This window comes from Natrix helvetica (genome assembly GCF_964273705.1).
Source record: "Natrix helvetica genome assembly, chromosome: 1".
Taxonomy (NCBI): Eukaryota; Metazoa; Chordata; class Lepidosauria; order Squamata; family Natricidae; genus Natrix; species Natrix helvetica.
In genome coordinates, this window is record NC_138548.1 from 29,130,851 (window position 1) to 29,149,168 (window position 18,318).

General features: G+C 39.1%; 1 protein-coding gene across 1 annotated transcript; it reads right to left on the reverse strand.

The window, feature by feature from the left end:
• Positions 1 to 363: 363 nt before the first annotated feature.
• CNIH1 (cornichon family member 1) lies at positions 364 to 15,835 on the reverse strand. The gene is made up of 5 exons (XM_081936341.1): positions 15,629 to 15,835; positions 9,945 to 10,013; positions 5,380 to 5,492; positions 3,730 to 3,873; positions 364 to 2,327 (listed from the first exon to the last, which is right to left on the reverse strand). Exons 1-5 carry the CDS (start codon positions 15,707 to 15,709, stop codon positions 2,300 to 2,302), a joined length of 435 nt encoding a protein of 144 aa, XP_081792467.1. The 5' UTR covers positions 15,710 to 15,835; the 3' UTR covers positions 364 to 2,299.
• Positions 15,836 to 18,318: the final 2,483 nt, after the last annotated feature.

Sequence of the window (18,318 nt, forward strand, 5' to 3'; positions counted from 1 at the left end):
CATTCTGTGACTATGGGTTCTTAAGAATATAAATATAATTTACATTTAGGATGTAAATGGTGGCTATCAGGCAGGGAAGAATTTGCTATGCTTTCCAGAACAGGACTCCTTTCCTCAAGATGTTCATTCTCACCATTACTAATATTACTAATAAATAGCAGGTTTCATATATAACAAAAAAGGGAAAGACAATCAAGAAAGTATACTTTAAAAGGGGAAGAGAAAATGGAATAGTAATAGAATTGCTCTATTACAAATGGGCTTTTTTGTAGAGTAAACTCTGGAAAGTATACATTTTTCCCCATCTGCAAAGGGGATCTGCCATTTTTACACGTTCATATTTAATAAACTGACAAACCGATGTATAAGAACAAACACATTCATTGCTTAATAAAAATATTAAGCAGATTTTTGGGTGAAGAGATGAAATAAGCAAGAGACCTTATCCAGCATGTGACTCATTATGCATTCTATAATATAAGTTCTAATACCAAAGGTCATAATATGCATGACAATCCATTATTTTTATTCTTAAAATGCTACAGGTCTTCCAAATAGGCAGCACAATGGTGCAGCTAGCATTCAGGTTCATGTAAAAACTCAGTGCTACTATAAAAGAGAAAATATCAAAAACAGATACTTTTCCATGTGAACATATCACTAAGGATATCTTGCATATTTAAAGGAGTGGTGTGGATAATTACAGAGGTTTTCCACAGCAACCTGCATATCTAGAAACTGCTGCATCGTATGAACATAATTTTTTACATCAAGCACTAACCTAAATACTCCGATGTTGAAGATGGTGACAAGAAATGTGTACAGCTCTCATAACAGAATCTGGACACATGTGTGTTCCCTTCATTTTGGCACGCAACTCATTTTCAGCTTCACAGCTTTTCAAAACGCTAAGAAACTTTCATGGACTGCTTCTAATTAAAGTTCTCCATATTCACTACTTTTTCATCCATTTTTATGAACCTAAATGAAAAGAAGAGGTCTTGTAATCTTGTAGCTCCCTTAATTTCAAACTGGAAAGGGAAGTTCCATCATGAATAGATTAAAATGCTTTCAACAGGGTGAATAAAATTTGATCTAGTTTAATAATCTTTTTTCCTCCCGAGATTATCCATTTTCCAAAGTGATTTAAATTGGAAAGTACATGATCTAGAAATCTCTTTCAGAATGAAAATTTAAATAATTTGTTCCAAAGACCATGTTCTTGCTTACATATAGCATTTTCTTTTAGAACCATAGCAAAGTTTACCAATGTAAAACTCCCAGAAATCAGCAGGTATTAAACAATCCACAGCAAAATTGTATCCATGCTTGCTCAACAGCTAACCGCTTGACTGAAATGTTAATATTTAAATCTCTCTTGGAGATTTTTATTGCGTGACATAGCAAATAAATTTGCCAAACCCTAGGGCATGTATAACGCTTTGCATTTTCAAAATGATTTTTTATTAAATTGGTTTCAGATGTATGGCAGTTTGAGACAATTGCAGGGTTTTTTTAAATATGAAATAAAAATGAAAATGCTTTTCCTAATATCCATCTAATCTGGAAAACTAAAGCAAGGAAAAGTCAGCTCAATGTTTTGTGTTAATAATGAGCTCCACTTTTCCTAACATCCATTTAGCCTGGGAAATTAAAGCTCAGTGTTTCATGTTAATAGGAAAATGATGATCCATGCATATTACTGGAGAATATCCTAATAGTAAAAATAGAACTACAACTCTTCCTGCAGTTGTACTTATGTATTCATCTACGTGACACACAGGGGTTACCTAAGAGATAACATACAGAAAAGCATTCAGTGTATTAGAAATATTGACTACAATTGACAGGGGGAATGAAAGTCCATTATCCAAATAAGCCACTATAAATCCAGTAAACAAATAATTATCCAAATAAGTCCAGTAAACAAAAGGGGGTAATCCTCTCTTACACTAAGGACAGTAATTTTCACATTTTTACTGAAGATACAACTGATCCTTATGGAGGGCAGGAATAAAGCTGTCCAAAAACCAGAGGCAGTTGTGTTACATTAATTTATATGTAATTCTTGCCACTTTAAATATCCCAAATGAAAAAGTCTGTCCATGAATATTAAAGACTAGATGCTTTTGGACGGGAGAAGACAGTAGAAGAGGAAGGCCTTTTTCCTCTACTATTACTATGATCATCAGATTCCATAGCTAAATCTTTACACCAGTTTCTTCTTCAAAGATAATCCTTTGCTTTATGGCTTTTCTGCATGCACTTTGCTGGAATCAAGACTGCTGTACGTCATTCTTTAGGAGCTCACCAAAACATAAATCATGCTGTTGGAAAGAGAAGAATAAAAAAATAATATATATTTCTGTTAAATGTTTGTTCTGTTTCATTGGAGATGGATAACTAGTAACTAACCTTTAAGCTTCACCACTGGGCTGACTAGGGTTATGGTCAGAGATTTCTACTGGCGTATCCCTCCTACCACAGAAACTTAAAGCCAGACCAGACTCACTTATGTAACAGTATGATCATAATTGCAGTGCACCAATTAAAAATGTCTGCCAAGAAAAGGTGACATGTTTTCCTCTCCCAAGCTGATACATTTAAAATGGTACGGACAGTTCCAAATTTTTGGTCATGGCCCTTATTTAAGCTCCAGTTAATTACTAGTTTCCACCATATCATAAATGCTTTATTTGCAGAATTTATTCTTAATAATATAGAAATCAACCCAGCAAATATCTTTTATACTAAAGAGGGTGCACATCTCCAGATTACATTAACACAAATGTTCATCATTTAATTCTCTTGTTGGCGCTTAATGTTATTCTGACATCAAATCCCAACTTATTATAAAATAATTTTAATTGCCTTAATATTTAAAATAATTATGCATTTTATTTTTATTTTTGAAAGTGAAAACAGGTTTTGTCTAAAGTAAAGCACCTTCCTCAATAAAGCAATTTAGTAAGCAACTTGTAAACAAATATTTTGTTCTCTAAAAGTCAGGGGTGAGGCTCTTGTTCCAGGATCAGGAATTCCGAAAGAATCAGGGAATCTATATCCCTGTTACTGCTGAATCAACACACAGTGAATCAGTATGGTAATACAGTTTAAGGGATTGGACTAAAACCAGAGACTTGGATCCATTCTCAATCTATGTTATAGGATTTCTGGTGCAAAGGGAAATGGGAGGAAACAATTAGGTGTGCCACCTTAAGCTTCTGAATTAAGAGCAGGGCATAAATCAAACCATATGCTGCTAGGCACTCATCAAGGTCCCTTCCCCCTTTCATTCTGTCTGCTGATTTAGGGAAGCCACCATGCAACAAAACAAAGCTTTAGTCTCAAACTTAATGTATTTCCAGCAAGTTCCCTGTTACTCCTGTGATATAGAGCTTTCTTGGAAAATAACCTAGGTGACTGCAACTGATTATATAATGTATTTTATGGTATGCAAGTAATTCTTGTCTAGCCTCACCATGGGAACCATTTTATAAAATGTCATAACTTAGTCTTATAATATTAAACATGCCCAGGGATCAAAAAGATTGGGACTCCCCTGCGTTAAGGAAATGAATATTAAGTGCCTGGGCATTTATAGCATTTTTTTTAAAGGCATTGCTGTAATTCAATAAAAGCATCTTTGTATTTTTATTTAGCTTTCTTACACTGCGGGTTCAACTATTTATCAGAAAGACATTATTTTATTAAAAACAGATGACTTACCCATATAGGTAGTAAAAAAAGGATAGAAGATAAAACGCTAGTTTGCACCACCCTTCCTTCTGACAATATGCTAAAATATCCGCATTCATAATGGTTGTGGGATCATAGAGTCCTGGTCCACTCATTACAGGCCTACTCATATACCTGGAAAAGTGAATTAGTTGTTTTGAAAAGCCACAGGAAAAATGAGCTTGCTTGTCAAGAAACTATACCCATTATCACACAGTGCTTTCTATCCTGCCATTTATTCCACATACTCCAAATTCCTTAACTCAGCATTAATTGGGGGGGGGGGGGGGTCCTTCAAGTCATCATTGACTCTTGGTGACCACATGGACAGCAGTTCTCTTGGCAAGATTTCAGAAATGGTTTGCCATTGCCTGCTTCCTAGGCTGAACTGCCCCAAGGTCACCTATCTGGTTTCATGCCTAAGGTGTAACTAGCTCTCCCAGTTTCCCAGTTTATAACCTGGTGCCTAAACCACTACACCAAATTGGCTCTCGATGAAATATACCATATTTACTAGAGTATAAGACGCACCAAGATTTTGAAGAGGCAAATTTTAAAAAAAAGGTTTTGCACTCTGCAGACCTCCCAAAAACGGGCTCGTTCTTTGCCAAAAAAGGGGGGGGCATGAATAGCCCTTAGGAGGCTTGTACAGTGCTCCTGGGGGGGTGGGACCCCCCCAAAATGAGAAAAAACAGATGATTTTTCACAAAAATGGGCCCATTTTCTGTCAAAAAAAAGGGCATAGCCTTTAGGAGGCTTATAGAGTGCTCTTGAGGGCTTGCGAGTGGGCAAATGAGCAAAAAACAGCCCGTTTTTCGCTAATTTTTGCCCTCCCCAGCCCCCGGGAGAACTCTGGAAGCCTCGTAAAGGCTATGCATGGCCATTTTTGCAAAGGAGGCAGGGTTTCAGGAGGCCAAAAATGCTGTATTCAGTGTATAAGACACACCCAGATTTTCACCCTCTTTTTTCAGGAAAAACGGTGCGTCTTATACTCCGAAAAATACAGTACACTATTAAAATGGAAAATCTCTGTTCAGTTGATCTGCCAACATTCAGTTTCTGACATCAAAATGTACTGAGCAAAGGGCCAACCTCAAACAATGACAAGTTTCATGAAACACATGAAATCTCAAATCTAAGTGAAGCATCCTTTATGATCATCCTATGGTCTCTGCAGCCGAGATAAGCAAGAATGTGAAAGGGGTGATTTCTAAGAGTAAAAAGAGATAGTATCTTATAATATCTGGCAGAAGGGTAATATCCCTCTGAATGTGCTGACCTGATCCCTCTCTTTTTCATGTTGCTGAATGGAAATATAAACATGAAGTTTTGTATCAGTTTCTTTGGGAGTTAAAGCACAAAGCAACTATATTAACTATGAGCGATGACAACAAAATCACAGCTGATCTCTGATGATGATATAGCAGAAGAATGCAACACACTGTTATCTTTCTCTTGTTTCTCTCAGGATCTTCCAAAAGTAAAGGATGGGGGAAATAATTGAATATCAAGTCATGTTGGAGAGCAGAATTTAAGGGACAGGAAAATCCCTGCAGAACAATTCTTACAGAATGCAGTACATGAAAAACAAAAGTAAAAGCTCTACAAGTAAAGCTTTACCAAACTTATGTTCAAAATTACCTCCAAATGTGGTAAGCCAGTAATGGCATATTAAGACTCAGTGTAAGCCATTCTGTTGCACACAAAAACATGACACAGAAGAATGCATGGATGAGATACTCTGGAAGTACAAGCTGCAAAAGAAGACAGGTAGTTAGATCACCTTCTTTTTGACTTTTGTGCACTTAAAATAAGGACATCATTATTTATAGGAACAATAAGGGAATGAAGTAAAAGAAGCCCATTAGACAAGATAAGCCCGTGGACAAAATGTCAATCTATTGTGTCATAGTAACTGACTTGTGTTACACATATTTAGAGGAACTGAATAAAATTGTTAATATCGCTTACAGAATTTGCAGTATAAACATTAAACTAATCGTATTATCACATAGACCTTCCAATTTCCAACTTTTATCCTGGAGAGGTTAGATTTATGCTACATAATTTCTAGCAGTCTCCATATTACATTAGCCGATGACATTTAAAAATCTTTGAAAGCTGCCTATGTTATCTCTAATTAATTGCAAGTAGAACCTTAGCTGCCTAGACGAAAACTGTTTCCGTAATCTTACTGCGCTATCTCACCATTAAAATATGCGGACGTTTGAATTATACACTTTTTAAAGAAAGGTCAGTAACCTCTTGCAATATGTAGACATATCTGACATTATAAAGTATAAATTTTATTACTGGGGACAAGGTAGCTAGTTATAGGTCTGGCTTGTCACAAAATGCTAGAAGCAGTCTTTATCTTTTTATGGGAGAAATAAAGACAAGGTAGAGCAGGGGTGTCCAAACTTGGGAACTTTAAGACTTGTGGACTTCAACTCCCAGAATTGAGCATGGCTGGCTGGGGAATTCTGGGAGTTGAAGTCCACAAGTCTTAAAGTTCCCAAGTTTGGACACCCCTGAGGTAGAGGGAGGAACACCAAAAGAGAAACAGATCTCACGCTCATAAAATTGTGAGAAGGCAGATAAAAGAGAGCAGTTTGGATTAGTGGTTAAGACACCAGGTTAGAAAGACTATGTGGAATTTAGGCCCAAAACTCTTGCAATCACTATATATGGATATAATCAGCAGCAATTCCACTGTAAAGACAGGAGCAAATACAATAGAAAAAAAATCTGTATCTATATTCAATCTTTCCTGGATTTTAGGTTCTGAAGAAAACCTATTTCCAGTTTGTATATTTTTGATATATTCTTTTTTTTTTAAATCGGTATCTTTTCAATAACCTAATATAGCAAATTCGGATTATACAAGGTCCTGTTATAGGCAGCTATACTGAACAAAATGTGCAGCTATTCACTTCAACAAAAACCGTTGGTGATTTGATGTGCCTTGGTTTATCTGAATTTGCAGAAGCAAATGAATCTAGTGTAAAAGAAACACAGACTTTAATCAGCATAGACTCAATACATTCAGATTGCACTTCTGCTGAACTAGGTTACATTATGCAATGCCTATAGAGAACAAACCTCCCACGGATCTACAAGTCCCTATCTCCTCTAATATTGTATTTTTTTTTGAATCCCCTGTTTTTTAAAAAAGGCAACAGGACATTGGCATGCTATAAAGCAAGGGTCCCCAAACTTGGCAACTTTAAGACTTGTGGACTTCAACTTCCAGAATTCTCCAGCCAGAAGTTCACAAGTCTTAAAGTTGCCAAGTTTGAAGACCTCTGCTATAAAGGAAAGCACCAGCCCTCTAATACCTTGATTTTCAAGGATAACAGAGAGCCTACTCTTCTAACATTCTTAGAAAATAGAAGAAAACCAGGCCAGTGCTTTGTGTGAAAAATGTTTCCAGCTGCCTAGAAACAAGAACAAGGAAAGCAGAGGAACAGAGAACACCTGGGTGTTCTGTGATTAGCCATTCCATGAATAGGTAAACCAGGTCTATGACAGATGTTTATGAGACCATCCAGGGCATGTAAGACTAGTAAGTAAAATAAAAATTCATTCATTTAAACCAGGGGTAGTCAACCTTTTTATACCTAACGCCCACTTTTGTATCTCTGTTAGTAGTAACATTTTCTAACCGCCCACCGGTTCCACAGTAATGGTGATTTATAAAGTAGGGAAGTCAATTAAATTTTAAAAAGGAAAGTGCTTCAGTATCGGACAAAACGCGTACCGCCCACCATGAAAGCTGGAACGCCCACTAGTGGGCGGTAGGGACCAGGTTGACTACCACTGATTTAAACAATAAACAAATTTAGCAATTCAGTCATAAAGTATCAAAAACTACATTGTAATGCTAAGATTCCTGCTACCTTGCTAGACATTTCTTATTTTTATGATTATTTCAAGACACTAAATTTCCATACAAAGATCCATTTATGGCACACAATTAAACAATATGCAAAATTTCTCAGCAAATTTCTCTCTGCATTAAACAGAAAAGCCCAGAGAAGCATAACATGCATATGGTAATATCTTTTTTTCTTAACAGTCTGATAAGGGGATGCACGGATGTAGTGAAAGTCTCTCTCACTCACATGACAAATGAGAGATGAACCAAGTAGGGTAAACTGTTCCATGCACAGCTTCTATCTATGTTATTTCTTCCTGCATTAGAAGACATGTTTTAGCAGTCATTCTACCTCGCAATATTTTTTTTCTCATTCACCAGATTGTATTTAGCATTAATGCCCCAGCTCCTGTGACTCAACTTCAGCAGGGGATATCAGATTTAATTTTTTTAGAGGAGTGCTATCTAGTCAGTCCGTGTCAAAAAATATATGAAAGGACATAGCCTTTTCCAAACCTTTCACGTATACTGTAGATTGTTACAGGTTGTCAACAAGCAGAAGAGAAACATTTTAAAGTAAATGTGGGAATAAGGCATACGAAACTGGAAAATGCTGGTCTGGTCCCTCTAAGGACTAAATAAATACTGGCATAAATGTGAACAAAGAATGGTAGGTATTTTCTAAACAGGTAAAAGCAGGACATTAGAGTAACTTCTTACCAATCACACAGACAGTGGAGAGTTTGGATCTGCCTTCTAAAAAGCCCAGGGGTTGCAGAGTATTCAACACTACAGTAAGGTCTTCTTCAAGTCAATTTTGATTCCGGGTGATTTCATAGATGTGGGCATACAATTGTCTTGGCAACAATACATAAGTGGTTGCCACTCACTTTTGGAATGCTCCGCCAACTGCCCAGATTCAGTCTATAGCCCTGGTTTCCTTGGAGATCTCCTTAATCATTCCAGATCTACCTTAACTTCCAGGTCCACACAAAGTCAGACAACTACTACCACCTATTAGTACTACTTTAAATGTTTTGGAAATGGGCATATAACTCACTAAGATCAGCTACTTGTCACAACATGGAAAAACAGAATTGGTGGGTATTAAACACACCCATGGAAGAAGCTGCAAAAAGCATCCCTAAGATCAAAGTAAGGGACACAGTGGCTCAGTGGCTAAGATGCTGAGCTTGTCGATCAGATGGTCAGCAGTTCAGCGGTTCAAATCCCTAGTGCCGTGTAACAGAGTGAGCTCCCGTTACTTGTCCCAGCTTCTGTTAACCTAGCAGTTCGAAAGCACATTAAAAATGCAAGTAGAAAAACACCTTCGGTGTTTAGTCATGCCGGCCATATGACCATGGAGACGTCTTCGGATAGCGTTGGCTCTTCGGCTTTGAAACGGAGATGAGCACTGCCCCCTAGAGCCAGAAACGACTAGCACACATGTGCGGGGGAATCTTTACCTTTACCTAAGATCAAGGTGGGCAATAAGGGGAAAGTACTATTTTTATTATTACATTACTATAACACTATTCCCTAGCTATTTCCATGCAAATAATCCAAAGTAAATCAAGAAGCCAGAATATTCCTTCTCCCTAATTCCAAGATGAATTCCCCCCAATGTGCCTCAGCTGTAATCAGGATCCTAACCTAACCATCATTCATGATTTGAATTCAATTTGCAAATTCTGATTAAGGCACAAATATGGCATTTCTTCCATTTAAATAAACATGAATTTATTGAATTGTTACGTTAAGTCCTGTCAGTAACTGATTTCTCATAGAAGAATTTAAGCATGAAACAGTTTTCCCCATCTCTTATTAAGCAAGTGCAAAATTCAAAGAATTATTTCAATCCCTGAATAGACAAAAAACAAGCAAATGAACAGGCACATGGACCAAAACAAGAGTCAACATAGACCGTAGACATGATCCTAATAAATGGAAAGCAAAAAGACTATGGGATTAAGACATTAAACTAAAAAGCAGTACACACCTTGAATGCAATTTTGACTCTTTTAATCTTTTTAACCTTTTCAACTGTCTTTGTGCCGAAAACGTAAAAAGCAGATTGAAAGAATGTTAGTGTGACCACTGACAAGTTCATCAGCAGATAAATAAGTCAGAATTTCAAGAATGGGGAGTGAGGGTAAGTGTGAAAGAGTACAGGGACATAATTCTACCTAGAAATCTTAAATCTGCTAGATATCGTAGAATCAAATCACATGCATGTTAAATAGTTATCTATGTTAAATTATCATACATTTACCAAAAAACATAACTAACTAGGAATTCATGAAGAAAGTTCTGTCTCATATAAACTTACAGGATTTAGTGTATTACACTGGTCTATGGGATTCTTGTAGTCAGTCTTCAGCTCATCAAAAGCTATAATCTAAAATAAAATTAAAATGATTAAGTAACAGTATAAGAACTCTTACCATTCTAAAGTCAGGCATTTAGACCAGCCCAACTTCCAAATTCAAATTCTGAGGGAATCTCCTAAGGAACTGACTCATCCAGTTAGCTTCAAATAATAATAACTAAGCTCTTTAAAGCACACTTTTAAGTATTCACTCAAATCCCCTACACAGTAGCAACAGCCAAGCCTCCCACTGAGCCTTGAATATTCAAATTGTATGAACATTGCTTTATCTGGGCCTATTATCTGGGAGGTGTTTCACCTTGTCACTCCTGAAGAAGTGGACAGAATCTTGAGTTCTGGTAATCCAACAACCTGGTATCAAATCCGTGCATCTCTAGAATGATTTAAAAATTCTTGGGAGATGGTGTGTGGTGCTATTCCATGAAAAAGGTGGCGAAAAACCATCTGTTATCCAAGCCATTATTGGACATAACAATTCTGAATACCTTTATCTAACCTCCAACCTTCTCTTTCTCTTGCTGAGAAAGTGGTCAGGCTAGAGTTTCAGAGACCCACAGGATTATCTGGATTCTTTCTAGTGTGGTTTCAAGCTGAGACAGCACTGGCTGAACTTGTGGAGGCGGGATGGATAGTGTATGAACTTGAAACTTTTAAATCACTCAATGGCTTTTAATATAATCAATCATCATATCCAACTAGGGTGGCTACAGGTATTAGGAAACATAGTGTTACAGTGGTTCTCTTTTATCTCTGGAGGGTTCCACTTGGTGCTGGTGGGCGATCCTTTGACTCCTTATCTCTGGGGATTTTGGAGCTCAATCCTCCCGCTTTTCATCTACGGTATCTACATGAAACTGCTGGGTGTGATCATCTGCCAATATAGAACCTAATACCATCAATACACTGAAGATACTCAGTTGTACATATTGATACCAGACCAACCCAAACAATGTCATCAAAATGATGTCCCAGTGCCTAGATGCTGTGAAGATATGGATGAGAAAGAACAGGTCAACCATAGCAAAATGGAATGGCGGAGTGTTTTTTGCTCTTGAAGTATCCGGGATTTTCTGATAGGGTTGCACCTCTCCAGATAGAACTGGTGCACAATTTAAGAATCCTCCTGGATCCTCAGCTCCTGCTCAAGGGGTGACAGGTATAACCAGGAGGGCCTTCATCCATTTGTCCACTGTACCAATTTCACCCTTACCTTGACCAAGATTTTTTTTTCACAATCACTTCTACCTTAACCATCTCACATTTGACTACTGTCATATACTCTACATGGGATTGCCCTTGAACACCACTCAGAAGCTGCAACCGGTCCAGAAGGCACCTGCATAGGCAGGCATGGACCAGAGCTGTGCTCATTACTGATAGACTTCTAGGTGCAATTCAAACTGTTGTCCACTTTGTATGCTTCTTCAGAGAAGGTCACATCTGTGAAAAAAAGCCATTTATTGGGTCCCAGGAAATGTCCCTACCCTAGTGTACAAACTATCCTCTGGAATATCTATCCAGAGATTAGGTTGCCCCAACTAGAGGCTTTAAAGATTGTCTCTTTCCCCAGGGCCTGGATAAGGATTGCTTCTTTTTGACTGTATTATCAAGACTTGTTCTTTTTTGGTTTTGAGGATTTTTTTTACTTTTATCAGGTGATGCCATCTTACTGGGAATTTTTATTTGTTATTTTTATTGTATGCCATTCAGACTAGAAAATAAATTTGGTTTTACTTATTTATGTAATTTTAGGATAAAGTGGGGGGGGGGAGAGAATACAATGTAGATATGATCTGATAATCCAATTAAAATGCCCATGCTATCTATTTTATAGCATGGATCAGTGCTGAGGCCAATTTGTCTTCCAGAGTGTCGGCTGCAGTCTTCCCCAGTGCGCATCTCTTGGTGTCAGACAGGATTCTCCAAGGTAAGGATGTTTACCTTAGCACATGCATAAAGGGGAGTCCCCCTGGCCCTCTACCCTTCTCCAGAGAAAAAAGGGGTTGCTATTTAAAAATCTAATAGAGAAGCAACATATGGAAGCTAAGAAGAGGAGCTAAGAAAGGCTGCTCCAGAGTCTCTGATTAAAGACTGGATTCTATTAAAATCTGAAAAATCCAAGGAAGCAACCAGAAAATGTTTGCTACATCGATCAGTTAATTACTAAAAGTTAGGTAACAGGTGTGAGCTAGAAATATTGTATCAGATTAGTTTTATTTTGGAATGTGTTTTAGGATTTGGATTTGGATTGGATTTATTGGATTTATATGCCGCCCTTCTCCCAAAGGACTCAGGGCTTTATAATCTCTGACAGTGCATAGTTTCCTTGTGCAAGCCCAGTTATTGTGTCTCTTAGGTAACCGACCAATACATCTCATAGTCTGCTAGTATATTTTTTCCTATTGGAGACTCTCTTGAGATGCTCTCTATGATTTTCACAAATCTATATTTTTGCCTCCACTGATTGTTTTGTGCATTTTATTTAAAATCAAAAAGGAATGTTTATTTGTCATTTTTTAAATAATGTTAACTTTATTTAAGCCACCTAGAATCACCTTTGGGCAAGATAGATGGCATACGGTAGAAGTCTGATAAATAAATGAAATAAATAATCAATTTTGTTTATACCTTGGGAAATTTCATTCTGATTTCACTTCCGAGGGCTAATTTTCCTAACCACATGCCTGTCTCCAGTTACAGGCCAACAAGATGACACTATAGAATTTTTTTTTGTCCTTTATTTGCCAATAGGACACACAGGTTGTCAGATCCCTCTCTCAGACATTAAGGTTGTGGGGAGATCAGTAGATAAAGACATTCCCTGAAAAATATGTGGTTGCAGCAGTAATTACATGGTAGCTACATGAAGGCAAGAAGGGGGGGGCACACTATGTAGTTTAAGAGGGCTTGTAGAAGAGAAGGTTTGAGATTTTTTGACCTTTTACCTACGCATTAAGCTAGAAAGCCTTAATACACATTCACACGAAAGTACACATACATTTTATCCCAAGACTATTAAGATAGCATGTTACAATTCTGTACAGCATAATGTACCCGCCCACTCCCCTCATAGATAAGTCTGCCCCATCAAAGCTTATCTCTCCCAAGATTCCCTTCTCCTACAATTCTAGCCCCTTTTATTTCACAACAAGCTTTGACAGTCCCTGGTCAAATCCCATGACGTCTCTTACCCCCTCCCCAAGTTATTGCTCTTTTCATATTTTCCTCTTTATTCTTACACATCAGTCAAATTCCAGTTCTTCAAACATATTCATTAAAAAATAAAGATGTCCCAAACTAAAACTCCACCTGAGTTCAATGTCTTGCTTCCTATAAACACCACCGTGAATTAACAGTTCTCCTCCTTGGCAACTGGCATCAGAGTATAACAGCCTGGTTATTGGTGGCAATATACAGAAAGCATACAGGAGCCTCCAGGAGTGTGCAGAATGACAGTGATCTACTTCAATGGGATAGTTCAACCCTGTCATAACAAGGTACATCATTCCACTTTGACAAAGCATTGAGGTGGAATTGAGCCCCATCAACTGATCATTCCATTTTACAAAAGAAGTTGGCATGCACGCGTGGTAAGCCTTTGGCTGATCCAACAGAACTGAAGTACCAACAGCTGCCCTATTTGATTTGGTTTGTAGGGATGATTGTGGTTCCTTACAGCAACGCATCTTTTAAAAGCCGTGCGCAGCTTTTCACATGCTTGATTCTTCTGGATATCTCTTGAAGACCTCCAAACAGGACTGATACACTATACAGGTAGTCCTCGGCTTACAACCCGTTCATTTAGTGACCGTTCGAAGTTACAACGGCACTGGAAAAAAAGGTGACTTATGACCATTTTTCCAGTTTCTTTTGCAGCCTCCCCATGAGGTTCAAAACTCAGATGCCTGCCAACTGATTCATGCTTATAACCTTTGAAGCCTCCATAGGTCATGTGATCACTCCTTGCAACCTTCTGACCAGCAAAGTCAACGGAGAAGCCCACAGTGTTATTCGTTTATCAACTGCAGTGATTCCCTTAACAATTGTAACAAAAAAGGTTGTAAAATGGGGCAAAATTGTTTTAACAAATGTCTCAGCAACAGAAGCTTTGGGCTCAATTGTGGTCAGAAGTTGAGGACTACCTGTATACTGTGCTATAAAATTCTAATTACCTGTACTAAATAATTATGGGTTCAGGAAATAATTTATTTTTGAGTTTTAATTGTCCTATTTTTAACCTTTTCTATATACGGCATCTTTTTTAAGACTATAAGAACAATCCTTAAATACCCATTTAACTTACTTGAAGGGTTAAAAGCACTACAAAAAAAGAAGTATTTGTCCCTATTCCCTTTCACCAGGCTCTGTAATACAGGTGGTCCTTGACAACAGTTCACTTAGTGACCGTTCAAAGTTACAATGGCACTGAAAAAAGTAACGATGACCATTTTTCACACTTATGACCGTTGCAGGATCCCCAAATCATGGTATCCCCTTTTGCGCCTGAATGTGATTTACATTCAGATGCTTGACAACTGACCCAGATTTATGACGGTTGCAGCATCCCCAAATCATGGTATCCCCTTTTGCGCCCTTCTGATAAGCAAAGACAACGGGGAAACCAGATTCACTTAACAACCTTGTTGCTAATTGAAGAACTGCAGTGATTCACTTAACAACGTAAGTATTTCTAGCAGGACTACTAGATTATGTAACAGCTTTATTCCTATCCCATCTGTCTGGTAAACTCGCAGTATTTTTTTTTCTTGCCAGGTACATGTATACACCTGAACTAAACTGTATTGGAAGCCTGCTATCATGTCTCCCCTAGTCCTTCTTTTCATTAAACTAGACATACCCAATTCCAGCAACCGTTCTTTATATGTCCCTTTGTTGCTCTTCTCTGCACTCTTTCTAGAGTGCCTTCAAAGTGACAATAAAGTTATTCTATTCCTATTTCACACGTGGCGAGGAAAGTCATAAAACGGAGCAAACTCACTTAACAAATTTCTCACTTAACAACCTAAATTCGGGGCTGCATTACGGTGGTAGGTTGAGGACTCCCTGTATCTTTCTAGCATGCTTTCCTCTTTTTCTCCTTTGATAACTTGAGCTTCCAGAGGCAGCTTTTCCCCCGTTTCACAAAAAAGGATGGCAGGGATGACACTCCTCTTACACCCAAGACTTACATTTCGGGCACGCCTTATAATTGCAGAAAACTAGCAGGGCGACCTTTCCCTGCCCGCTGCGCACATGGCCCCAGGTTCCCACGTTCCCCCAAACCCTCCCGGCCTGTCCCGCCTGGTCAGATGAGATGCATCTGGTCAGATGTACCAGTCTCCCGCCTGGTCAGATGAGATCCCTCCCTTCCCTCGCCCTGACTCTCCTCCGTCGTGGCGCCACGGTCGCCAGCTTTTCAATGCCCGCCCCTCCAGCATCGGGGCTCGACCCTCCGGAAGAAACCAAGCCATCGAAGTGGGGGGGGGCTTCCTTGGCTTCCCCTCTTCACCTCCAGGCAGCCCCCCGCCTTGCCCACATCCAAGCCCTCCCTTAGCCCCCCCTCTCCCTTTAGGACCACCGCCCCAGATTTCCAGGGAACGCCAGGGCGCTTCTCCTGCACTCACATGCCATATAGCGAAGAAGATAAGCGCGGCGGTGAGGAGCAGCGCCAGCATGTAGCAGAAAGCAGCGAATGTGAACGCCATGGCGGCGGCGGCGATTGACACTAAGGGAGGCCGGCCCGACGGCGAGGTGCGCGGAAGTTTCTGGGCCGGATCATTCAGGGTGGCCGCAGAGGCCCCGGAGGGGGAGCGACAGACGCTTTCGACGTCACTGCGCAAGCGCACACCGGAGAGAAGCAGCCGCCTTCGCAGACCGGAGTTCCGCGCCGCAGCGACTACTTCTGGACGGGGGCGGGACTGCAACGTGGCTCCTTCTTTCCCGACGCCGGGATGTTTGCTTTTCGCATCCCCGGGAAGTGGGTTTCACCCGTAAGTAATAAGGGAGGTGGCGTCCAGCGCTCTGTTTCCGTTTCTTTCGCGGGATAGCAACGTAGCGGGAGGATGCATGGAAAGCAGAGCGGTTTTTTTGCCGGGAGTTACTCCCGGGTGAACGTCGGTTTCTGTCACGTCCGTCTGCATTTGTGGCCGTTTGTACCACTTGCAGATCCCACCGTTAGGAATTAGCTGGCTCCGTTACAACTTGGAATCGTTTTGCCAACCCCAGGGAAAGGGCTTGTCCTGTGTTTGCCCAGATTCTTCAATACGTTTTATTAGGAATGAGTTTATACCAGTCCTGGATGGATGATTAAAGGTTGTTCCTTGGGGTTGGATTAAATTAAAAATCCAGCTCTTTAAAAATATAAAAATTGATTTTTTAAATATTTTATTAAATTAATTAAAAGAGAAGAGCAACAAAGATGATTAGGGGACTCAAGGATAAAACATATAAAATGGTTTCTGCGATTGGATATATCTAGTTTAATGAAAAGAAGGACTAGGGGAGACATTATAGCAGTGTTCCAATATCTCACGAGTTGCCACAAAGAAGAGGGAGTCAAACTATTCTCCAAAGCACCTGAGGGCAGAACAAGAAGCAAGGGGTGGAAACTAATCAAGGAGAGAAGCAACTTAGAATCGAGGAGAAATGTCCTGACAGAATTTATTTTATTTATTTATTTATTAATCATTTTTATATGCCGCACCCTCTCCACCAAGGGACTCGGGGCGGCGTACAATTTACTACATAACAAATGATGACAATGACAAGGAGGAGATATACAAAAAGCATTATACACACACAATAAATAAATAATCAATTAATTAAAACAGCAAAAAAGCAATTAAAAACAATTAAAACACCCAGTCAACAATTAATCAGTGGAACAGCTTGCCTCCAGAAGTTGTGAATGCCCCAACACTGGAAGTTTTTAAGAAGAGGTTCTAATTGTATCATCGACATTTATGAGTACATGAAATAGGTGTGTTAATTTCTTGAAAGCATGTACTTTTTTCCAGAATTTATAATTTATCTGGGCAATTCATTTTATTTTTACTTTTCATTGTTACTTTCCCCACTTTTATGCTTGGGTGAGGAGTACACTCCCATAACTCCAGATTTTAGATAGGAAAGGTGAGACCCTTTTGCTGTGGATGACTTCTTACCTAACCAGCATGTCTTGATACTGCAAAAGCTGGGTAAACTTCATTTTGTCTCAATCTGTCTCTCCTCACTCCCGCCCCCACTCATCCCACTTTAAATCCTGTATCATTTAGCTGTTGCATGCATCTGACGAAATGAACTGCAGCTCACGAAAGGTCATGCTTGTGAATAGCTGTTATTAATTGGAAAGAATGATTTGGGCCTATTGTAGATTAACGGGGCTTTTCTACAATTTTGACATTGGAGTGTGGGTCTGTAGAGGTTTTCAGTCATCCAGGTCATACTTGTCCCAAAGGTGCTTTTTTCAGGAGGCAACTGGACTTTCTTGCTTTTTCTTTTGAAGACGTTTCGCTTCTCATCCAAGAAGCTTCTTCAGCTCTGACAGGATAGTGGGGAACGGAAGGATTTATATTCCTTGCAGTTGATTATTTGCATCCTTTTAGGAGGTTGTGGAAGCACTTGGAGATTTATCTGTGTCTTCGGGGTCACCTGAGTATTGCTCCTGGTTCCTGTATTCTACAATTTTTTCTCTGGAAATCCATTCCTACTCCCAGACCATTCAAAGGATGTTCATCCCAAATTGTATAGCTAAAGGTCTGTAGAGATTCTCACTCATCCAGGTCATGGTTGAAGTGTGCGCCAGCAATTTTCCAAGGAACAGGAATTGAAGTAGGATCTGCCCATCAGACACCTGCCACAAATATAACTTTTTGAGGGTGAAGAGAGATTACCTTCTGGAAAGTTGATCTCAGCTTTTTTCTGAATCAGTGGCACTTCCTCAGTATCAACTTATTTTGAGATCAGCTTCTGGTATAGCAAATCTGGAGATCAGTGGTGGTGGGGGAATGATGGTTTGCATGCATGCAAAAGCATTTAATTACTTAAAACATTTTAGAGGTGATCCCCCATTATTTCCTATTTATTGTGTTGTTCACCCAAGTGTTCCAAGGAAGATCATAAAAGATCCATTTGCTTTCTTTGAACTTATCTTCTCTTTTTTAGATTTGTTGACCATATCCAGTGACCAATAATTTCATGATGTGGATTATGTCGGCAAATAACGAGGTACTGGATTTCCATAAGATTTCTTAAGATGAAGCCCTCAAAATTACACAGAATATTTTACTCAGGTGAACAACACAACTCTGGAAAT

Bases quoted from the DNA above. Each gene is read 5' to 3' on its own strand.
- CNIH1 (XM_081936341.1), bottom strand. From the start codon at position 15,709: ATGGCGTTCACATTCGCTGCTTTCTGCTACATGCTGGCGCTGCTCCTC. The intron at 3,874-5,379 runs GTAATTTTGAAC...TCACTTTTCCAG, and splicing joins CTGGCTTACCACATTTGGAG to GTATATGAGTAGGCCTGTAA. The intron at 2,328-3,729 runs GTAAGTCATCTG...TCTTTCCAACAG, and splicing joins TTTTTTTACTACCTATATGG to CATGATTTATGTTTTGGTGA.